The following is a 25174-nucleotide window of genomic DNA, read 5'->3' as shown; positions in this document are numbered from 1 at the left end:
CATGGCATTCAAGGTGAAAAACGTGGCAGCGACCATAGAGGCAAAATCTGCCATGTGAAAATTATTATAGATCGACCCCAAAATAATATCCTAGTGCAGGCAGAAGATAATGTTGGGATTATAGGGGAGAAGAGGAAATCTAGAAATGTAAGACAGAAAACTCAGATAAATAAGTTTCCAGGTTAGTGCTGGTCCTGCTGGTAAAAATAATAACATGCGCGACACACGGGCGATCCCACGGGATGAACGTCCCTGCAAATAAAGGAGAATGACTGGGAGGGAGAAGAGTTACAGTTAATGGATTGGGGGAAGGGGGGTGATGGATTTTTAAGAAATCAAGCTGAAAATGAAGAGTCTGCAGTTAATGGACATGGAGCCCCCAGGCACAGGACAAGATTAGAGACACAGATGATGCGTCACCACAATCACCAGCAATGATTGGAGGTTAACCGTAGATTCCCCCACATGTTAGAGGATCACAATACAGATGAACGGGCTCAGGATTACAAGACCCACAGAGAGCAGAAATAATACCTGTCATCATCGTCAGGAGAGGGGTCACTTTCTCCTACGCTGCAAGTTACGGTAGAAAAGCTTTAGAATGAAAGAAACGCGAGAAAGCGTCTTCACATAAACAAGACATCAATCGCGGCCCATAGGAGAAATCTCCATAGGATTGTTACATCATGGACTCCCGTCACATCCAAAGCTGTGTTCAAGATTCTGCCGCTACATCCTTTCAGATCCAGAGCAGCAGCCAATATTTTGCTGCTATGTATATTTTATGCTCTGGTCACATTCAGAGCTGCTGTCACAATGTCTTATACTCCAGTCACATCCAGAACTGCCATTAAAGGGGTTGTTTTACTTTGGCAAATGGCATTTATCATGTACACAAAGTTTATTCAAGCCAATTACTAATGTATTGATATTGTCCATATTGCCTCCTTGGCTGGCTGGATTCATTTTTCCATCACATTATACACTGCTTGTTTCCATGGTTACGACCATCCTACAATCCATCAGCGGTGGTTGTGCTCGCACATCATAGGAAAAAGCACTAGCCCACGTGCAGTGCCATGGTCCTGGCCACCAGATAGGCTGGCGCTTTTTCCTATAGCGTGCAAGAATGACCACCATTGCTGGATTGCAGGGTGGTCGTAACCATGGAAACGAGCAGTGTATAATGTGATGGGAAAATGAATCCATTCAGCAAAGTAGGCAATATGGGCAATCACAATACATTAGTAAGTGGCTTGTATTAACTTCCTCTACATGATAAATGCTATTTGTAGAAGTGAGACCACCCCTTTAAGATGTAGCTCTGCATGTTACTGGAGAAAAACATATGATGTTCGGGAGAGGTTGACTGTAGGGAAGGTGAATACGCCATTTCAGGTTAGGGAGAGGCTGACTGTATCAGCCATTTCAAGACGATTGATGAGTGACAGGAGGTGTAGAACCTTCCTTGCCTCCAGGATCACTACCATAACTACAGAGCTGAGAACCTCTGAGACATTTACATCATGTGCCACTCCTCTTATAACGCTGCTGTACTGTAATAAGATGTCACTAAGGCTATATGCACACGACCGTTGTGTTTTTTGCGGTCCACAAATCGTGGATCCGCAAAACACGGATGGCGTCCATGCGCGTTCCGCAATTTGCAGAACGGCACGTACAGCATGTAATATAACTGCCTATTCTTGTCCGCAAAGTGCGGACAAGAATTGGACATGTTATATTTTTTTTGCGGTCCACAGAACGGAGCAACGGATGCGGACAGCACACGAAGTGCTGTCCGCATCTTTTGCGGCCCCATTGAAGTGAATGGGTCCGCATCCAAGCCGCAAAAAACTGCGGCTCGGATGCGGACCAAAACCACGGCCGTGTGCATGAGGCCTAACATTCAGCTTCATGCAGTGTGATCCCGGCTGTAGGAGGCACAGTATCCAAGGTGGATGGTATTGTTCTCATTGTGTAACCCAGTGTTATTATGCCTCATTCACATCAGTGTTCGGTCAGTGATTTCCATCAGTGATATTGAGCCAAAACCAGGTGCGGCTCTAAAGACAGAACAGGTGCAGATCTTTCCCTTATACCTTAGGCCTCATGCACACGACCGTTGTGTGCATCCGTGGCCGTTGTGCCGTTTTCCGTTTTTTTTCGCGGACCCATTGACTTTCAATGGGTCCGTGGAAAAATCGGAAAATGCACCGTTTTGCAGCCGCATCCGTGATCCGTGTTTCCTGTCCGTCAAAAAAATATGACCTGTCCTATTTTTTTGACGGACAACGGTTCACGGACCTATTCAAGTCAATGGGTCCGTGAAAGAACACGGATGTACACAAGATTGTCATCCGCGTCCGTGATCCATAGGTTACTTTCATACAGACGGATCCGAAGATCCGTCTGCATAAAAGCTTTTTCAGAGATGAGTTTTCACTTCGTGAAAACTCATATCCGACAGTATATTCTAACACAGAGGCGTTCCCATAGTGATGGGGACGCTTCTAGTTAGAATATACTACGAACTGTGTACATGACTGCCCCCTGCTGCCTGGCAACACCCGATCTCTTACAGGGGGCTGTGATCCGCACAATTAACCCCTCAGGTGCTGCACCTGAGGGGTTAATTGGGCATATCATAGCCCCCTATAAGAGATCAGGGGCTGCCAGGCAGCAGGGGGCAGACCCCCCTCCCTCCCCAGTTTGAATATCATTGGTGGCCAGTGTGCGGCCCCCCCCCCGCCGCCCCTCCCTCTATTGTAATATCATTGGTGGCCAGTGTGCGGCCTCCCCCGACCCCCTCCCTCCCTCTATTGTAATATCATTGGTGGCCAGTGTGCGGCCTCCGTCGGCCCCCCTCCCTCCCTTTATTGTAATATCATTGGTGGCCAGCGTGCGGCCCCCCCCCATCATTGGTGGTAGCAGAGAGTTCCGATCGGAGTCCCAGTTTAATCGCTGGGGCTCCGATCGGTAACCATGGCAACCAGGACGCTATCATTAAGCAATGCGCCGCACAGACCTGTCACTTACCAGTAGGAGGAGCTCCCGGCCGGTCACAGACAGCGCAGCAGGTAAGTATGATGCTTCTAATATTGTAATATTGCTAAGTAACCATGGCAACCAGGCCTGCAGTAGCGTCCTGGTTGTCATGGTTACTGATCGGAGCCCCAGCGTTTAAACTGGGACTCCGATCTGAACTCTCCGCTGCCACCAATGATCGGGCGGGGGGGGGGGGGGGGGAGAGGGGAGGCCGCACACTGGCCACCAATGATATTACAATAGAGGGGGGCGCACGCTGGCCACCAATGATATTACAATAAAGGGAGGGGGGGTTGCCGATGGAGGCCGCACACTGGCCACCAATGATATTACAATAAAGGGAGGGAGGGGGGGCCGACGGAGGCCGCACACTGGCCACCAATGATATTACAATAAAGGGAGGGAGGGGGGGGGCGACGGAGGCCGCACACTGGCCACCAATGATATTACAATAGAGGGGGGGCCGGGGGGGGCCGCACACTGGCCACCAATGATATTCAAACTGGGGAGGGAGGGGGGTATGCCCCTTGCTGCCTGGCAGCCCCTGATCTCTTACAGGGGGCTATGATACGCACAATTAACCCCTTCCTGGTGCAGCACCTGATGGGTTAATTGTGCTGATTACAGCCCCCTGTAAAAGATCGGGTGCTGCCAGGCAGCAGTCATGTACACAGTTCGTAGTATATTCTAACTAGAAGCGTCCCCATCACTATGGGAACGCCTCTGTGTTAGAATATACTGTCGGATATGAGTTTCACGATCTAACTCAAATCCCATGGTATATTCTAACATAGAGGCGTTCCCATGGTGATGGGGACGCTTCAAGTTAAAATATACCATCGGATTGGAGAAAACTCAGATCCTATGGTATATTAACTCCTGACTTTACATTGAAAGTCAATGGGGGACGGATCCGTTTGAAATTGCACCATATTGTGTCAACGTCATTGCATTGTAATTCAGGACGGATCCGTTTGGCTCCGCACGGCCAGGCGGACACCAAAAAGACTTTTTTTTCATGTCTGTGGATCCTCCAAAAATCAAGGAAGACCCACGGACGAAAAAACGGTCACGGATCACGGACCAACGGAACCCCGTTTTGCGGACCGTGAAAAAATATGGTCGTGTGCATGAGGCCTAATGTCTGTGGAGGCTCCAATCCAGGTTTTGGCTCACAATCACTGATGGAAATCACTGACTGAACACTGACGTGTGAATGAGGCATTAGTCTGCAGCTGCACGATGATGTCCTGAGGGGACCATATTTGACCGCAACATTCTGCTCTCGTCATGCAGCCCTCTATATACGGTTTCCTCACAGGTTACACACAATTTCCACTCTTCCTATCCTATAATGATTTGTGAACATGTTCAGAACAGGTCAATACCTGAAGAGTTCATCTGTACCCCAGTCACTTTCAGGGGGGAGTCTGAAATGTGTAGCAAAAAAGTCATTATAGAAAAAGAGTCCTGCAAATAATAATCTGTCACCTCTGACCATAATCAAGGCTGCGGCAGAGGAACGCGGGCAGGAAGGAAGCCTAGAGAAACGCATATGTTATTAGAATGGAGGAAAGCAACTGGAATGTACACAGATTGAGCTTAGATACACCGGCTCAGGAGCACATGATGTGGGGTGTAGTGCTGTGTGGATCTCTCAGACTGTATCGCACAAGATAAGGCTACATGCACAAGAACGTTGTTTGCTTCTGTGTCCGTTCCGTTTTTTTTTGCGGATAGGATGTGGACCCATTCATTTCAATGGGTCCGCAAAAAATGCGGAAAGCGCGCCGCGTGCTGTCCGCATCAGTATGTCCGTTCTGTAGCCCCGCAAAAAAAATAGGACATGTCCTATTCTTGTCCGTTTTAGGCATTATTACAATGGATCCGCAAAAAAAAAAAAAAAACGGACCGCAAAACACATACGGTCGTATGCATGTAGCCTAAGCCTAGAAACAGCATGTCAGGACATCATGATGTGGGCATTCACTCCAAGTGTCCACCAGGGATGTCATAAATATCAGGGCCTATGATCTACTCCTCTGAAAGCCCTCGGGGTTAAAGGAAATGTGTCATGGCAAGATGACCTATTGTTTAAAGGTGTTGTCCCATCTTGGACATTGGGGACATATCGCTAGAATAGGCCACCAATGTCCAAGATGGGACAACCCCTTTAAATCAAGTTTTTATGTTAAACATTTTTCATTTTCAATGGCACAATCTATATTTTAACAAAATCCTAAGAAGCCTGCAGTTTTCATTAGGCCTAATAATAAGTGCCACTTCTTGATCTATACAGATCACTTTTTAGTAGTCATCTTATTATCATCACAGGCAGAATTACAATGATGTGTTATCTATACATAGGGGATAACCTAGGATCCTAGAAAACTCTCCCACAGAAGTCAATGAGGTCCCTTCCTGTCCATTCTATGGACCATGGTGGCTGCTATAAAGCACATCTTTAAAGAGGACCTTTCATGGGTCCGAACATTGTAAGATAACTATCTGGACATGTAGAGCGGTGCCCAGGGATCTCACTGCACTTACTATTATCCCTGGGCGCCGCTCCGTTCGCCCGCTGTAGCCCCGTTATCTTCTCACGCGCTGTATGCTAATTACTACTATCGGAACACCAGGGAGGAGTCTGCCCTGTTTCTCCCTGGGCGTTCCTTCTCCCTGGCTGTGAGCTCTGCACTGCGATTGGACAGCGCTACAGCCAGGGAGAAGGAACGCCCAGGGAGAAACAGGGCAGCCTCCTCCCTGTTTTACCGATAGTAGTAATTAGCATACAGCACGGAGAAGGTAACGGGGCCACAGCAGGTGAACGGAGCGGCGCCCAGGGATAATAGTAAGTGCAGTGAGATCCCTGGGCGCCGCTCTACATGTCCAGATAGTTATCTTACAATGTTCGGACCCATGAAAGGTCCTCTTTAAATGCTGTTAAGAACGGCTCAGGCAAGATGGCCGCCTCCATTATCATGTTCAGGAAATAGAGTAAAAAATCTGCTATCAGAAAAGGAAAAAAAAAAAAGAAAGAAAGAATAAGAAGCATATGTCGCACTATCTGGATTTAACTGAACAAAAGAGGAGACCTGCAGATTCCTCCTGGCACTCAGAGTTTACAGCACCGTTTTTTAACCCCTACTGATTGGGTGCTGTAATATGTGTATTACGCTCTGGAAACACTTAAAACCAGCATCACACAAGATGAATACCAGAATTGAGCGCCAATCATCTATCAATGATTTTCCACCATGCTGAAGGGTTTTTACTTAGGATACTATTTCTACAGATGAGCATCTTTATCCGCAGACAGGTTATTACCGACCTAAACTCAGGTTCTATACTTTACATCGCTGTAAAATGGCCGCCTCAGGACAACAGTAGATAAACGTTTTCAGCTCCACTTACTTGTTCCAACAAACTCTTCCTTCCAGCGGCTGCATTTCTCCAAGAATGGCGAGCAGCAGCGAGGATTTTCCACACCCAACCTGTCCCACCACCATGGTCAGCTGACCTGCACAACAGGAAGATTATCAGCGCAAAGAGTCTCCATGGCAATGGTAGAAATACAGTAAAACTGTAACCTATCCCCACACACTAACATTACAGAGGCAGCATGGTGCCAATCCAGAGGCCAGAAGATGCCCTGGAAACAGAATCTTCCTGTGACTACCCTCAGCTCTGCCAATTCGTTAAAGGGACACTTCCTGTTTCTAACTGCATAGAGTGGGTCATGTGACCTTGTACTTCTGCTCTATCACTGCTGCAGCACAGTGTGTCATGTGACTGCTTCTGACTTTGATGATTGGCTCAAGGGACTTTCTGATTGGTCGAGATGGTTCTTCCTGTTTGTGAGGGATCAGGACTTATGGGAATTTTGTCGTGTGACCTCTTGGTTCAATTAGGATAGAGATGCCTGTCTTCTAGGAGTTATAGCTGTAAGGAAGTAGATCATGCAACATTTTTAGTTTCTTAAAAAGTAGAGATCCCAGCTAATCCCTCTCTGCTCTTCTGATTTGCTAAGGCCTTACAGGGAACAGGCACAGATGGTGGAACTGCAGGGACATATGTCTTGTGACCCCACTCTGTTCTTCTGATTGGCTATGAACCATACATGGTAGATCGGCAGGGACATGTGTCATGTGACCCCACTCTGCTCTTCTGATTGGCTATGAGCCATACATGGTAGAGCGGCAGGGATATGTTTTTTGTAACTCCACTCTGCTCTTCTGATTTGCTAAGAGCCATATGTAACACCACAGAGTTGTGTTACGAAACTCTTCTACCCCGCTACAACCTGTTAAGGGCATTAACATTGTCATCTTGTGTAATTTCATGTAATTTCCTCACAATTGTGCATTCTAATCCTTGTTAAATGTATATTGCTGTAATTTTCATGTTCACCAGCAGGTGGCAGCAATGTGTTCAGCAAGGACTACAGTTTAGTGTTTCTGAACTGGAATAGTTCATTCCAGTTCAGCTCCCCCTCTATGAGCAGAAGTGGGCTGGCCCATGTCCTGCCTCATGGGGAGGAAAGGAAGTTAAGTTAGTGTGCCAGCCACCCCGGCTAGGGGAAGGCTGTGCGTGTAGGAGCTCCCAGATATAGGGATCCAAGCCAGGATCTTGTCTCGGCTGAGACATTGATCATCATCCCCAGGCTGAGCCCTTCAGCCTCAGATGGTAGAATCAAGCAGACAAACTCCAGAACTCCAGGAAGAAGTATACTGTGAGTAGAGACCAGAGACCCCAGGGGAAGCCAAATTCCTCCTTAGCTAGTCAGTCCCCAAGACAGCAGAAGATAGTCAGTGCAGAAGCCAAATTCCTGCCACATTTTAGAGCTAACAAGCAGATGTCCTTTTCCTGCAAAAGCTCCAGGCACATGATAGAGCAGAAGATAATTTCCTGCCACACATTGCCAATACCTGCTGGGACCAAAGACTATTGCTGTACCTAGCTTGGATGAGAATTACTACCAGTAAAGACCAGTTTGAACTTTATTTAAGGTTTCGATCTCAATTACTGCTGAAAATCCCTCTATTACTCCTACTAGCACCACACTCATTTTATTGCAAGTGAGCCAGGATCCAGGAGTCCAGCCGTACCCAGGTAGGAGACACTGTTGACACTATTACTACTACCATACAGAGACATTACACCACTCTGGCATTCCTAACCTGGTACGTGAGTTACAACACCTTAAAGGGCCCTGTGACTGTACCCTGCGCACGCTGCAATTGGCGTCACGAACTAAACTATAAACTATCAACTACATCTGACCTAGCCATTGCATAATTTGGCGTCAGAGTGCATACCCCGGTCCAGCTCACCGCACATACATGGTAGAGCGGCAGAGACATGTGTCTTGTGACCTCACTGAGACGTTTCAATCCAGGAAACCACATTGTGCGGGGTGTAACTGTCTTTCAGGGTGAGAGGATATCTTATCTTACCTGTTGGTATTTGGATATTAATATTGGATAATGTTGCTAATCCTGTCCCCCAGGAGAAGTAGCCGTTGTACACCTTTAAGAGAAATGAATGAACAGCACTATTACTATCCTGAATCTGTAGATAAAATCTAAGGGCCATTTAACACATGCAAATCTAGGGCCAATTATCGGGATTGAGAGTTCGTACAAACATTTATTTCAGATAGTTGCCCGTGTAAATGCGACCCTGATCACCTGAGAATCAAGCAAATGCATCTTCTAATGTGCCAGCGAAATTCATCATTTGACAGCAGCACATCAGGATGTGCTGATGACAATATGGCAACTGTATGGGATATGAATGATCGTATTAACGGTTGTTCATCCCCCATTCACTTTGCATCAGACCGTGGTGAAAGACTGTTTAAATAAGCGCAGATTGACTTGTATATTGTAGATTGGTACCTGTTTGGGGCTCTAATTGCCCAATGTAAAAGGACCCTAACTCCTAACTCCTTCCATTTACAGGTATTACAGTACAGATGTTATTCAGTGTTATTCATCTAGATGTACAGGGAGTGCAGAATTATTAGGCAAATGAGTATTTTGACCACATCATCCTCTTTATGCATGTTGTCTTACTCCAAGCTGTATAGGCTCGAAAGCCTACTACCAATTAAGCATATTAGGTGATGTGCATCTCTGTAATGAGAAGGGGTGTGGTCTAATGACATCAACACCCTATATCAGGTGTGCATAATTATTAGGCAACTTCCTTTCCTTTGGCAAAATGGGTCAAAAGAAGGACTTGAAAGGCTCAGAAAAGTCAAAAATAGTGAGATATCTTGCAGAGGGATGCAGCACTCTTAAAATTGCAAAGCTTCTGAAGCGTGATCATCGAACAATCAAGCGTTTCATTCAAAATAGTCAACAGGGTCGCAAGAAGCGTGTGGAAAAACCAAGGCGCAAAATAACTGCCCATGAACTGAGAAAAGTCAAGCGTGCAGCTGCTAAGATGCCACTTGCCACCAGTTTGGCCATATTTCAGAGCTGCAACATCACTGGAGTGCCCAAAAGCACAAGGTGTGCAATACTCAGAGACATGGCCAAGGTAAGAAAGGCTGAAAGACGACCACCACTGAACAAGACACACAAGCTGAAACGTCAAGACTGGGCCAAGAAATATCTCAAGACTGATTTTTCTAAGGTTTTATGGACTGATGAAATGAGAGTGAGTCTTGATGGGCCAGATGGATGGGCCCGTGGCTGGATTGGTAAAGGGCAGAGAGCTCCAGTCCGACTCAGACGCCAGCAAGGTGGAGGTGGAGTACTGGTTTGGGCTGGTATCATCAAAGATGAGCTTGTGGGGCCTTTTCGGGTTGAGGACGGAGTCAAGCTCAACTCATAGTCCTACTGCCAGTTTCTGGAAGACACCTTCTTCAAGCAGTGGTACAGGAAGAAGTCTGCATCCTTCAAGAAAAACATGATTTTCATGCAGGACAATGCTCCATCACACGCGTCCAAGTACTCCACAGCGTGGCTGGCAAGAAAGGGTATAAAAGAAGAAAATCTAATGACATGGCCTCCTTGTTCACCTGATCTGAACCCCATTGAGAACCTGTGGTCCATCATCAAATGTGAGATTTACAAGGAGGGAAAACAGTACACCTCTCTGAACAGTGTCTGGGAGGCTGTGGTTGCTGCTGCACGCAATGTTGATGGTGAACAGATCAAAACACTGACAGAATCCATGGATGGCAGGCTTTTGAGTGTCCTTGCAAAGAAAGGTGGCTATATTGGTCACTGATTTGTTTTTGTTTTGTTTTTGAATGTCAGAAATGTATATTTGTGAATGTTGAGATGTTATATTGGTTTCACTGGTAAAAATAAATAATTGAAATGGGTATATATTTGTTTTTTGTTAAGTTGCCTAATAATTATGCACAGTAATAGTCACCTGCACACACAGATATCCCCCTAAAATAGCTAAAACTAAAAACAAACTAAAAACTACTTCCAAAAATATTCAACTTTGATATTAATGAGTTTTTTTGGGTTCATTGAGAACATGGTTGTTGTTCAATAATAAAATTAATCCTCAAAAATACAACTTGCCTAATAATTCTGCACTCCCTGTATACATTCACTATATTTGCTCATTCTGCATATATCTTCGTAATGGATGCTGTAGCTTCAGCCATTAAGATGCTAGGAGAATGGGAGATAACAGATACTAGGAACCTTGATTGCGGCTTCTTCGCTGCCTGGGGAGCGTATCTGTCTCCGCGGGGACTGTTCGTACCTGTCCAGCTGGTACCTCAGGGGCTGCTTCCTGTTGATGGCTCTTGAATGCTATGGAAAAAAAGATTGCAAAATGCTGCAGACACAAGTGGAACAGTTTGCGCCCCCATCTATGTGATGTATGTTGTATCCTAGGAGGTCACTGTATATCTCTGTAGACCCCATCGCAGTACCACAGGCAGGAAACGTATATGACTGTTTCACCCATAGTCCCTACTCCGATCCCAGTCTATCAGCTGGTTTCTTCAGTTCTACAGTATTCATGTCTCGGTATTCTTCACCAGAATACTAGAAGATCCTCCAGGGGGCCCAAGCTCTTCCTAATAGACTTAAAGGGATATTTAAGTCTATTAGGAAGAGCTTGGGCCCCCTGGAGGATCTTCTAGTATTCTGGTGAAGAATACCGAGACATGAATACTGTAGAACTGAAGAAACCAGCTGATAGACTGGTCTTAATCTCTCCCCTGCTGGCGTCTGATGCGCCACAATTATTAAGAATCTTTGTGCTAATACAGAAATCTATACCAGTTTAAATTTCCACTATAATCTACTCCAGTTTCCTGGTGTAGATTATAATAAAAGTGCTGGGTCGGCTATAGCCATCCCAACTCCACCATCCTCCGCCCACTTTCTGGAAAAGCCCCCAAAATTTGCTCATGACGTGCACCAAACTTTGACCCCAGTTTCCTGGTGTAAAGCGGGTGATAAATGTCCCCATTTTTATTTTTCAACATCTCTGCTTGCTGTTAACATTCTTGTCTACATCCAGAGGATGAAAACATGCCATGGCTGGATACTTCTCATAACAGAGCGTTACAACTGTGTTAGTGTAGACAATCTTCTGTGAGCTCAACAGATCAGCAGTACACATCTCTCTCTTGTCCTGACTGTGTTACAATGTATCAATACTGGCGAAATGTATCAGTCTGGATTCCAAGCTATTTAGTTCACAGAGTATTGTCTAGCTTAGATACATTGTAACAAACCCTCAGCTGCTGTTAAAAATATTAGGTCAGAATGGGTTTTTACACTCTGAGTATAAACAAGAATGTTCTAATTCACTGACAGCAAACAGTCTTTAAAATAGTGAGGACTTGAAGCAAGGAGTATATATAATGTATTGTGGGTGGGGTTTAAAAGGGATTGTGCAGCTTTAAAACTATTTTCGCCAGCCAGTGACCCAATGATGTGATGAATGGAGAACATATCACTGCAGCAATCAGTCACTGCATGACCAACCCCGTCCACTCTGAAAGTTGACAAGCAAGGAACAGGAGGGTGGCAAACTGAAGGAGCTAGACCTGAGAGGCGGGTAGCAGGTTAGTATGCTTCTCTCCGCAGGTTCAGCAGGGTGAGTGTAGTGCCCTGGAGCAGGGAAACTGTGAAGTCTGGACATTTGCTTGTTTCCCCTTTGCAAACTCCTCATTTTATTTTACTTTAAAGGGTTAACTTGCACTGACTTATACTGTTTACTACTGTTTAACTGCATTGTATAAGTTTGTTGTGATATATATCATGTTCATTTGCACTGTGATGGCACAGCGCTGTGGAAAGGGTTAATAACACTAAGAGACTTTTGGGACTTTCTAGCTAATAATGAGAAGCTGGTAATTTTCCACAGCCACCATAAGAGTTAAGAAAGAGAATGTTATGGAGGGAAAAAGCCAGACTTGGTTTAGCTTTGTTAATATGTCTGAAGACTTGTTTTTGTCTGGAAAAACTGCTGTGTTATTGCCATTGAGTATCATTGAAGATCTAATGCAAGTCTATGATAAACGATAACTGTAACATTGTATTTGTTTGTGATGAGTTTTTCCACTCCACCCCTCCCACTAGCAGGTTCTAGTTCAGCCAGAAACTGTATATAAGGAGACTAGTGTTCTGCAATTAGGGATCAGTGCTTGGAAGAAGAGACTCTTGCCAGACTGCATGAGTGACCAGAAGAAGACGCTGGGAGATTGGGATGCTGAGCCACAGACCATGGGTCACCAGCCCTGTGACCAAGGAGCCAGCCGGACTACAAGCCACAGAGCATGGGCCTCCCGCCTTTGGCCAGGGTACCAGCCTTCTGAGAGAGAGTGGGGGATAACTAGTTCAGGTCATTCCTCAGCATGAACCCTTCTTCTGCCAGGGAGGAGACTGGAGAAGCCAGTCCAGAGCCTTGCCTGTATTTTTTGGACTTGAGTTCCTCCAGTAAAGAAGAGCACTGGTTCACTGCAGACCTTGACTCTCTGGACTTATTTCCCATTGGGGTGCACCACGCCTTACCATCCCTTCCGGAGAGCAGCAACACGTGGTGACACTTAGACAGTGTCCCTGGGACCCAGCATAGCGTTGGGGCCACCCCAAACCCAGCCACTGCATGAGAGGTTGGGTGGTGGCAAAAACTGTGTTAAAGCTGGACAACCCCATTAATATAATATGTGTGCCTTACATATGGGGCACTGTGCCCATGTTACTAATTATAAGGGTCACTTTCTGTCTACACTTCATTAGTTACATTATGTTTCTGCAGTGGTGACATCTATAGACCGCAGTGTCACTGATGACCTCAGTGCGATGAGCAAGGTACATACAATTCCTGGATGTTTCCTGCAGGCATCCAGTAGGGCAGGGGAATCTCCATTCCTTGCACTGTCGTCCCTGATCTCATCACTTGTGAAGAACTCGTTTAGTTTCTGAACGCTGCAGGGAAAGAAGCCGAGACAGAATCACATGTCCGACTGAAAGGTGAAATGTTACATATAAAATCTGATGACTTCAGAAAACCAGATCTGACTATTAAAAAAATCTATTATAAGAGGGGAGAGATTTGGATCTATTTACATTAAAAAAACAAATTGATGGGCCAAGGCGGACACTTTATGTGAGTAGTCAAGGGAACACTCCATCCAAAATGTTTCTCTGAGAATCTCTGGGTGGAGTCCACCTTTAGCATCATGAATCACAGAACGGCGCCCCCAGTGGCCATAACTGTTATTTACGAGTCACTTATAACAATAAGGAATCTAATGACGCACCTGACAAGCGCCTTCACGGCAAATCTGACCACCGTGGACAGCAGAAAGAGTGGAGTGACTAGGATGTGGAATAACGACAGGGATGCAAAGGCGTTGGCCGGAGTCAGGGTATTGCTCTCCACATATTCGTGGGTCACAAATGTCTGAGGATCACACAAGAAACCAGCATATTACACAATCAGAGCAAAGCAGGAGGAACTTGCTAGAGATCCCCATAATGAGAGGATGTCACTGGGAGGACTGAAATTAATGGGGGTCTCTGGGGGCCTTCACTTGACAAGTGTTCATAACTCCCGTTCATTTCTATATGGAGAGGCTGTATGTACAATACTTTATGACCCATCTTATCCAAAGGTCATAGCACTAAAGGGGTATGGAAACCCCTTTAAACGCAACAACAGAGGACATCAATAAATAATATATTATCATTTTCTCTGCATCAAAGGTAGCTTTACTTTCACCTCTACTTTTACAGGGTGCCCCTCCATATAACACGCAGTACACTAGCAGAGGTCTGGACCCCAATTACATTCAGAGCTGCAGTCACAATTCTGCTATTAGACCATATCTAAATCTGGCCATACACATTAGAACAGGGGTCGACAACCTTTGTTACTCCAGCTGCTGTGTAACTACAACTCCCAGCATGCACACTTGCTCTGCTGTTCTTAAACTCCCATAGAAATTAATGGAGCATTCTGGGAGTTGTAGTTCCAGAGCAGATGGAGTGCCATTGGTCGCTGGTCCCTCCAATTTAAAAATATTGGCCAAATGCACAGTCAGGACCAGCTGACCGTCTAATATGTATGGAGGCTTCCTAATTCACCCCTAAAGGCAGAGATCAGGGTAGAGAAGGAGCCGCAGGATCAGTGTTATACCACGGGTGGTGGTGTAGGGGAGGTCAGAGGTCAGCGTGTTTGGAGTCATTAACAATAAATTGAATTTAGCCGTACAGGAAAGTAAATGAGTATTGATGAGTGACCATTGTAAAGCCCCTACATGACTCCTGATCTATTGATCCATATGTATACTCCTATATTCTAGACCAGGCATGCTCAACCTGCGGCCCTCCAGCTGTTGTAAAACTACAACTCCCACAATGCCCCGCTGTAGGCTGATAGCTGTATGCTGTTCAGGCATGCTGGGAGTTGTGGTTTTGCAACAGCCGGAGGGCCGCAGGTTGAGCATGCCTGTTCTAGAATGTCTGATAATCCATCACCTAAGAGGTCTCAGAGTATAGGATCATTATAAAGCACAGTAAAAGAATCTGATCTTACCGCCAGCACGGCCGCTATAGGGATGGCTGCGTTCATGAATACTGCAAAATACAGAAAATTACAGGCTTTAGAGGGCAGGGGTCTGTGGCTCTACAGCTCCCAGCATGCACTGGCAGACTGCTCTATTCCAAATGACCAAATCCAGATTACCCTCTACCAACACATAATAGATTCAGGATTTCCTTAATATAGCCTATAGACTCCATAGGATCCAGTGCAGCTGAGAGATGGATCCACTCTATAAAAGAGATCACCAGTAGTGGCTCAGGTGCATACTGGTCTGTGAAGGGTCAATATTAACTTTTCCTGAGCCCCAGCCCCTTACCCCCTCCCAGCATCTTCTATACATGGACAATAAGACACTACATCCCCCTCACCCTGCAGGGTACTCCAGCGTCCTATATATTCCCATTTGTTCTGATGACCCAGTTTCGGAGAATTGCGGTCCCTGCTGAGCATCAGCAGAATGTAATCCCAGGCTGTAGCGTCCCCCCCCCCCCCCCCCCATCTCCCGAACCACGTACACCCATCATTTGCTCTCACTTCACATACTATTTTCCCATGATCTCCACATGACAATGTTTCCTGACACTTCTGTGTTTTCTGCAGCCACGTTTTCTGCAGCCACGTTCTCTGTGCTCAGACTGATGTAATAATGGGCATCACGAGGTGTGACACCAAGTCCCTGACAATACTGCAACCCCTGACACAGCCTCTGCACGCTTTAAGGATGTAGCCCCTGCTGCCTAAGACCCTTAAATAAAGGTCCCCTTGCAAATTAGATTATCGTTAACTAAATCCGACACTTCTGGCTGGGTTATCTAATGTGTACGGGGCCTCCTAATGGTGGATTTACATGTCCAGACAATCGGGAACCAACGTTCCTGTCAATGCTCGTTCCCAACAATCTGCCCGTGTAAAGGTGCAATGGAATCATACTGACATAAAGCTGTCAGTGGGATTCTGTTACAGAAAGGTCACGCAGAGGCACACAGCATTATCAATCATCATAAGGCCTCACGCACACCAACGTATGGGTTCCGATTCCGTATTGCGGACCGCATATGCCGATCCGCAATAAACGGAAACACCGTTCCATATGCATTCTGCGTCACGGATGCGGACCCATTCCGGAGATGCGGAACGGAAGCACGGAACTGAACCCTACGGAGTGCTTCTGTGGGGTTCAGTTCTGTACTTCCGTTCCGCAAAAAGAAAGAACATGTCCTATCTTTTTGCGGAACGGACGAATTCAGACCCATTCAAGTTGAATGGGTCTGGATTCATCCCAGCACCTTACGGTTCCCGTGCACTGGGGAGAGCAGATTGCAGTCCCCAATGCACGGAACGGCCCACCTACGGCTGTGTGAATGAGCCCTAAGGCTACTTTTACACAAACCTATTTTGTTTCCGTGTCCGTTCGTTTTTTTTCCGTATAGGATGCAGACCCATTCATTTCAATGGGTCCGCAAAAAATGCGGACAGCATACCATGTGCTATCCGCATCCGTATGTCCATAGCCCCGCCCAAAAAATAGAACATGTCCTATTCTTGTCCGTTTTGCAGACAAGGATAGGCATTGTTACAATGGATCTGCAAAAAAACGGATGCCATACGGACGTCATCATTTTTTTTGCGGAACCGCAATTTGCAGACCACAAAACACATACAGTCGTGTGAATGTAGCCAAATGCTGTGCGTTTCCTAAGTCCAGAACACATCATTCCTCTCTTACACGGAGCGTGATTCCTGCAAGGGACGCGCTTGTGTAACAGAGCCCTAAGGTTTCAGCCCCTGCTTCTCAAGTCCCTAACATCACCCCTGAACATTGTAAGACTGAAGCCCCTGCTCCTCAAGTCCCTAACATCACCCCTGAACATTGTAAGACTGAAGCCCCTGCTCCTCAAGTCCCTAACATCACCCCTGAACATTGTAAGACTGAAGCCCCTGCTCCTCAAGTCCCTAACATCACCCCTGAACATTGTAAGACTGAAGCCCCTGCTCCTCAAGTCCCTAACATCACCCCTGAACATTGTAAGACTGAAGCCCCTGCTCCTCAAGTCCCTAACATCACCCCTGAACATTGTAAGACTGAAGCCCCTGCTCCTCAAGTCCCTAACATCACCCCTGAACATTGTAAGACTGAAGCCCCTGCTCCTCAAGTCCCGGCACTCACTGGAGAGGGAGGTGTGAAGCGCAAATGTCTTCAGACTGGTTAACTCCTTCATCCTGGTCTCTTCCACGCTGGAGCAGAAGATGTTCTCCCAGGCGTACAGCTTCAGCAGCTTAATGCCTTTCAGAATCTCGTTTGTCTTCTTTAACCTCTCGGTGGAATAATCCTGAAGTGACAAAGAATGATATGTTACCACAAAGTCTGACGGTCATCAGCTGGGGCCCAGGGCCCACACTTACCAGTGTGTTCTTCTGAACCTCCGCCAGCTTCGTAGCAATGAAGTATTGTACCGGAGCGAGAAGGAGGATGACCGCGGCACCCACCAGAGCGCTGACACCCAGCAGCTTATATAAGAGGATGACCCCCATGATAATCTACAAAGACCAAGAGTCAAAAAGAATCAGAATAATCTATAGAAGAACCTCAGAACAAACTCATCCTTCATTCCCTGGTAATGAGATCCATACAGGTAGTCACAGCCCCGCCCCCTGTTGCTGACATCACTGAGTATAATAGTAATATAATTACATTGTGATCAGACATGAGATCCACACACCTTATACTACAGTAACAGCTATTCCATCTATTACTGCTGACAACCAGCCTCTATATCATGTCTAAGAGGTTGTCACAGCCCCGCCCCCTGTTACTGACATCACTGAATATAATAGTAATATAATTACATTGTGATCAGACATGAGATCCACACACCTTATACTACAGTAACAGCTATTCCATCTATTACTGCTGACAACCAGCCTCTATATCATGTCTGAGAGGTTGTCACAGCCCCGCCCCCTGTTACTGACATCACTGAATATAATAGTAATATAATTACACTGTGATCAGACATGAGATCCACACACCTTATACTACAGTAACAGCTATTCCATCTATTACTGCTGACAACCAGCCTCTATATCATGTCTGAGAGGTTGTCACAGCCCCGCCCCCTGTTACTGACATCACTGAATATAATAGTAATATAATTACACTGTGACCAAAAATCATCAGTTTACATTTGCTTATAATTTTTTAAGTGAACCTGTCACCATGAAAATGCAGTGCAATGCAGGCACCATGTTATAGATCAGGCGGAGCTGAGCAGATTGCTATATAGTTTTATCGGAAAAGATTCTGTATAACATGTATTTTATTCATTTAATTTCCTGCCCATGCTAGGCTGTGAAGTCCAGGAGGCGGTCCTATCAGTGACTGACAGCTATCTTTGTATACACAGTCATGGCTGTCACTGTCACCGAGTCCTTGACTTCACAAACCAGAATGGGCAGGAAATTAAATGAGAAAAGTACACGTTATACTGAATCTTTTCCGATAAATCTATATACTGTATCAATCTGCTCAGCTCCTCCTGCTCTATTACATGCTGCCTGCAGCTCAACCACCATATTCAATGTGACAGTTTCCCTTTAAGCTCATTCTAATTTTGCCCCATTATTAAAGATTCCCTTACTTGGAAGCTGTACCTGAACAGGCATTGCCCACAGATTTGGGCACAGGAAGAGGAACCACATCAGTTGATTGGTCTCAATGGCCACCAAGTTATTGATCTGCCCCAGGGTCATTTCTCCCATGGACATGTTGGAGGTGGACAACTTGAGGATTTTGTTGTAGATCATGGCCTAAAACAGAAAGGAAAGTGTTGTGGTCTCATTAAACATCAGTTAAAGGGGGTCTCCAAGAGTATAAAATGTCCCCTCATGTGTCGGGCACCCCACATGGAATATACTTACCCCGGTACCGGCTCCCGGTGCCGCTCCTGGTCTCCGCACCTTGCTTTATTTTTAACTAACATTTTTATTAATGTGTAGGGACAGGGGTATTGAACATTTTTATAATGTACTTCATTAGGGAAAGATGTTTCTTTGTACTAGAAAGCTAAGGAGAATCTGTCTCCAGTCTTCAAAGTTGTACTGAGCACTGAAGACCCCTGTGTGTAACAAGGCAGATAGACAGGGTGATGGGCAGTGATAGAGAGCATATACAGTAGCCAGAGACGGGGGTAGTGACAAGAGGCAAGCTGGAAGCCTCTGTATGTCACACTCAGGCGTCTTCAGCGCTCAGTTCCAACACTGAAGACTGAAGACAGACTCTCCTTACTAACGCTCAGTTAGAGCTTCACTAAAAATAATCTTTACACCCTGCTTTCTAGAAAAAAAAAACATCTTTCACTAGTAAAGTATGTTACAAAAATGTTTAACATCCCCGTCCATACATAATACAACAGTTACACTTAAAAGGACAGAAGATGGAGAGAGGATAGACAGTTGGTAAATTTGGGCATATAAGCCCCACCGCTGGGAACACCCCAGATGCCCATATATGGATTAGGCTTACATAAGCCCTGCCCATTTTCAACTGGGACAGCCCCTGAAAATGAGGGACAGCCGGTGTTAATTTGGGGCCCTTGGCAACTATGCTTTCCCTATAAATATTATTTTTCAGATTCTTTCACAGTCTAAGACAGAAACTTAGCATTTGGGGAAGAGAGGTGCACTTACCAGTAAACCCCCCCGAAAGTTGACCCCGGTCTCTATGGTGACATAGTATGACGCTTGCAAGAACGTCCTCTGGAGAATTAAAGCCAAAAATAAAAGGACGGCCAATACAAAGTAATTCTCCAGAAACTCCTTTGAAGAAAGGAAGCAGACACTGATGAACTGGCTGCTGGGCAGGTCCTGGAGACAGAGGAGGAGGAGGAGGAAAGTTACTCGGGGGGCACACATTATAGTGAGACCAGTAAGATATGAGGCTGAATTCAGATTAGAGGACACATAGCATACATAGGATCTTGTTAGCAGTTAGGAAGCCATGCCCCTTATGTCACCACTTAAAGCTTCCACTATCAGCAGAGGAGGGATTCTTTACCGTAAGAGCAGTCACACTATGGAACTCGCTCCTATTGGAGAGGACTCACCTGTTCTATTTTGGTTTTATTGGTGTCTCGGAGATGCTCGACGATCCCCGATATACACAGAGGACCAGCAAACCCCAAAAGGTCAGCCAAATACCGGAAGGTGCTGCTTAACAAGATTGGACGCCCAAATGCTTTATAGATGGCGACCCAGATGGATGGAGTCTTGTGAGGCTGATCAATCACCTTTTTCTGTGCAAAACATTTGAAAGATGTAAAAGGTTATTCACACAGCACTACAACCCTCATCATCTAATGTTACTGGGACAGGGGAATTATACTGGTCAAACACAGACAGTATTACACATGGCAAGATTAGATACATCAACTCAGCAGGCAACATCACGCATGATGAGATTAGATACAACAACTCAGCAGACAGCATTACACATGGCAAGATTAGATACATCAACTCAGCAGGCAACGTAACGCATGATGAGATTAGATACAACAGCTCAGCAGATAGTATCAAATAATACGATTAGAGACAGAGACCCAGAAGAAAGTATTACAAATGACAGAACTAGATATGGCGGCTCAGCAGACAGTATCAAATATGATAGGATTAGATACAGCAATTCAGCAGACAGTATCACACAGGGCAAGATTAGATACAACAGCTCAGCAGACAGTATCACACATGATACGATTAGATACAGAGACCCAGAACACAGTATTACAAATGATAGGATTAGATATAGCAGCTCAGCAGACAGTATCAAACATGATAGGATTAGAAAGATTAGTTCAACAGACAGTATTACATATGATATGATTAGATACAGTGGCTCAACAAACAGCATCATACATGATAGGCTTAGATACACAAACAGTATCACACCAATTGGCTTAGACACACAGATCAGCAGAGAGGATTAGATACAACAGCTAAGCAGATGGAATCGTATATGATTGCATGAAGATACATCAAACATCTAAAGCTATCATGTATGATACAGTATCACACAGAACTATATCCCCCTTCAGGTGCATGACTCATTTTCCTACTTTCTGTCTTTCAGTAAATAGGCAGCATTCCACCGAGTGACATTTTGTGGGTGGAGTGCCCCTTTTAACCCAGGCTCTTGTATGAGTGAAGATGACGTCCTGAGAGCAGAAGAGCAGACTCCACGCCAATCACATTGGCCACGACCCAGGCACTTGTTTAAATCGCGGCTCAGAACAGCGTCTCACCTCACAATGGAAAAATGCAGCAAGTGCCAGAATGTAAGAGGCGATAACGTGGTTAACCCTCCACACTCACACAGCGCAGGCGATAACCGCACCACCCAGGAGTCACCTCCTACTGCCCACAACATCGCTGGCAGAAACAATCCACGTGCAAAGCATGCAGCAATACGGCTACATCCCCGCGGCGACTGCGGGCCACATCCACTCCTGGGGGCCCAGGGATCTATGGGTTTTTTGATGTTACAATCTAACATTGCATATCTCTGCAACTTTCTTATAGACTTTGGGGGTCATTTACTAATAGAAATTTGCCTGAAATTTTAGGCATATTTTTGGCTCAGATTGTGGCGCAAAGGTTAATTGCGCTGCAATCGTCAATTTTTTCCTGCTCACGCCAGGTTTAAAAAAGGAGGCGTTGCATGGGCGGGGAAAGGGACAGGACGGCAGGCGCCTTTCATTTATCATTTTCTACGCCTGGTTTAGGTGTAGAAATGGTCTAAATTTAAGCCAGCAAGGAAGCGGTATATGTGTCAAAGTTATATAGAGGCCGGCACACACGGGGTTCTTAAAACTCGCACCTAAAACGCCTTAGTCTTAATAAATGACCCCTTCATGTTTTTATTCTTCACCATTTTCAGACACTCTGCTTGCTGCCGATGAGTGGAAACATTCAGTTGAAACCCTTTCCTGCTTTGTGCTCACAGATAAAGGTTTGTTACAATGTACTCCAGTCTAGACAGTACTATGAAGTAAACACACATAAATCGTCTGTTACAATGTTTCAGCGCAGGTGACACATGTCAGCCTGGAGTCCAGGCTGTTTACGGGATTGTCTTCAACAGATAGAACTGTAACAAACCTCCAGCTGTGATATGTATTAGGGTAGGACAGTTTCCAACCCCTGGATGTAAACAATGAGGGAGATTTATCAAACTGGTGTAAAGTAGAACTGGCTTAGTTGCCCAGAGCAACCAATCAGATTCCACCTTTCACTTTCCCCAGCTCCTTTGGGAAATGAAAGGTGGAATCTGATTGGTTGCTATGAGCAACTAAGCCAGTTCTACTTTACACCAGTTTGTCCCAATGTCCCCAGTCACTGACAGCAAGCAGAAATATAGCTGTGCTCATATTTTTCTGTTCCGTTATCTGAAAATGAAGGCAGTGCCAGATCCATTTCATGATGGACACTTACAGAACCTGACAGACCCCATTGATTACAATGAGGTCCATCATTGTGAGTAAAAAATTGTTCATCGTGATGCTCTATTTTTTCAGGCTTTTTTGACTGAATCTGAACCATGTGAAACTAGTCAGTAGCTGTAAGCCAAAACCAGGAGTGGAAGCTCAAGAGAAAAGTATAATGGAAAAAAGCTGTGCCTCTAATCTGTTTTGGACCCACTCCTGGTTCTGACTTCTGGCAAGCCCGTCCTCGGTGCTCATCTGCATATGGATATAAAGTGATTTCTCTAGAATGTAACAATGGATCACTAAGTGAAAGATATCACGACATTCACCTGAACTAGCCCTAAATGGCAGCATGCCTTGTTTAACTGGGAAATTCCTGGTAACAGGCTCCCTTTACGCCCTATGCACTCGACTGTATCCGTTTTGCAGTCTGCAAATTGCAGATCAAAAAAATACTGATACTGTCCGTGTTGAATCCACATTTTTTGCAGACAAATATGGTTTGGTGGTCCGCATTTTGCTGAAAAATATAGGACATGTTCTATCTGTTTGCGAAACAGGCATACCTTAGGGGAGAATCCGCAAAACGCTTCATTTGTGTTTATAATTAAGTACATTACGGATCATCTTTGGGTTGGCGCATGAATCCTTTTATTTGCATCTGAGGGTGCTGTTTGGCCCTCATATCCCTGCCAGAAACTGACGTCCAGAGCCTGAACATCCAGTGAGATCTGTTATAGTGGGCCGTCTATAAAGCCCTAGGGACTTCCATTTTGTATAACAATACTACCCTATGTGGCGTTTGGTGTTGTTTTTGTTAATTTTATCCTATTTTTGGCCATATTGAAGACCAGACAGACCCACTGAAATCAATTGATCTGCTTTAGACAGAAGTGCACCCATTTAGCAGCTGTTTAAAATGTCTACACTATAATAAAAAAAAACACTCAGCTCACCACAAGCATGCCGGGAACATTTGCTCCGCACTGGTGGCAGCAGGACCTGGCACTCCCAGCATAATCATACGTCACTAGGCTGGGAGCACTGCTGCCTCCAGTGTGTAGCGAGTGTGCCCGCACGTGCCTGTGGTCAGTATATATATTTTTTTTTGTGACACTATGGTTGTTTTTATATATATATATATATATATATATATATATATATATATATATATAGCGCTAGCTGAGGCCAATAAGAATACAGGGGGCACTATGGTGGCAATTTTTATACAGGGGCATTAAGGGGGACATTATTTATACTGGAGGCACTAAGGAGGCATAGTTTATACTGAGGGCACTGTGGATGGCATAATATATACTGAGGGTACAGTGGGGGCATAATATATACTGAGGGCACTGTGGAGGGCATAATATAAACTGAGGAAACTATGGGGGCATAATATATACTAAGGGCACTGTGGAGGGCATAATATATACTGAGGACACAATGGATGGCATAATATATACTAAGGACATAGTGGCGGGGTCATAATACATACTGAGGACACAGTAGAGGGCATAAAATATACTGAGGACACTGTGGAGGGCATAAAATAAACTGAGGGCACTGTGGTGGCATTATATATACTGAGGGCACTGTGGAGGACATAATATAAACCGAGGGCACTGAGGGGGCATAATATATACTGAAGGCACTGTGGAGGGCATAATATATATACTGAGGACACAATGGAGGGCATAATATATATTGAGGACACAGTGGGGTCATAATATATACTAAGGACACAGTGGGGGGGGGGGGGTCATAATATATACTGAGGACACAGTAGAGGGCATAAAATATACTGAGGACACTGTGGAGGGCATAAAATAAACTGAGGGCACTGTGGTGGCATTATATATACTGAGGGCACTGTGGAGGGCATAATATAAACCGAGGGCACTGTGGGGGCATAATATATACTGAAGGCACTGTGGAGGGCATAATATATATTGAGGACACAGTGGGGTCATAATATATACTGAGGACACAGTGGGGGTCATAATATATACTGAGTGTACAGTACAGCAGAGGTTGGGCTTAAAAAAAGCCAATGAAAAGGGATGTTAGAAATGGATAGACAGAAAATGGATGCACAAACTAATGCAAAATGGCCATGAAAAACTGACAGTTTATCCATTTTTTTTCACTGTGTGTGACGGCACCCTAACACTTCTTTCTGGAGACGTTACTTTAGATTGTACACCACCACTTTACTGGAGTAAGATTAAGACAACTGAAAATGAAAATCGCAGTTCACAATTGTGGCTTACATCACATTGACAAGCTAATCACGTCTACTTCAAATCCACTTTTCAAAACTGGAGAGATTGGAGTAAAATGCAAAATAAGCCCAAAAAACGGCGCAGGGAAGTTTAAATTCTCTCAACGTCAAATCCTGCAGATCTTTTGATGTAACATATATACCAGTGCACACATCTGTATCGTGCATTCACTCTAAACATCCCCCCTTCCCCTGCTATAGGTTGATTACTTGGAGATATACTGGGGTACATTTATCAAGCTCGCCGGGTTTTAGGTGTAAAATTATACAGGCGTATTTGCTTCACCTGTCTTTAATTCTGTCATTTCATGCTCCGATACTCTCC

General features: G+C 45.2%; 1 protein-coding gene across 9 annotated transcripts in view; it reads right to left on the bottom strand.

The window, feature by feature from the left end:
• ABCC9 (ATP binding cassette subfamily C member 9) overlaps positions 1-25174 on the bottom strand; it is an 83564-nt gene that overhangs the window by 35763 nt on the left and 22627 nt on the right. For 5 of the 9 annotated variants that reach the window (XM_040437725.1, XM_040437733.1, XM_040437719.1 and 2 more), the window contains exons 7-19: positions 20193-20381; positions 19777-19953; positions 18742-18897; positions 17494-17628; positions 17258-17420; positions 15082-15122; positions 13805-13947; positions 13361-13469; positions 10725-10835; positions 8505-8577; positions 6463-6568; positions 4437-4478; positions 535-573 (exon numbers count right to left, since the gene is read on the bottom strand). In XM_040437725.1, the coding sequence (XP_040293659.1) occupies positions 535-573; positions 4437-4478; positions 6463-6568; positions 8505-8577; positions 10725-10835; positions 13361-13469; positions 13805-13947; positions 15082-15122; positions 17258-17420; positions 17494-17628; positions 18742-18897; positions 19777-19953; positions 20193-20381 (1484 nt within the window). The remainder of the gene's footprint in view (positions 1-534; positions 574-4436; positions 4479-6462; positions 6569-8504; positions 8578-10724; positions 10836-13360; positions 13470-13804; positions 13948-15081; positions 15123-17257; positions 17421-17493; positions 17629-18741; positions 18898-19776; positions 19954-20192; positions 20382-25174) is intronic. The other 4 variants (XM_040437758.1, XM_040437773.1, XM_040437765.1 and 1 more) reach the window with 2 other exon arrangements.

The sequence above is a fragment of the Bufo bufo genome, chromosome 1, assembly GCF_905171765.1.
Source record: "Bufo bufo chromosome 1, aBufBuf1.1, whole genome shotgun sequence".
NCBI lineage: Eukaryota > Metazoa > Chordata > Amphibia > Anura > Bufonidae > Bufo > Bufo bufo.
This window is presented reverse-complemented; position numbering and strand designations above follow the sequence as displayed.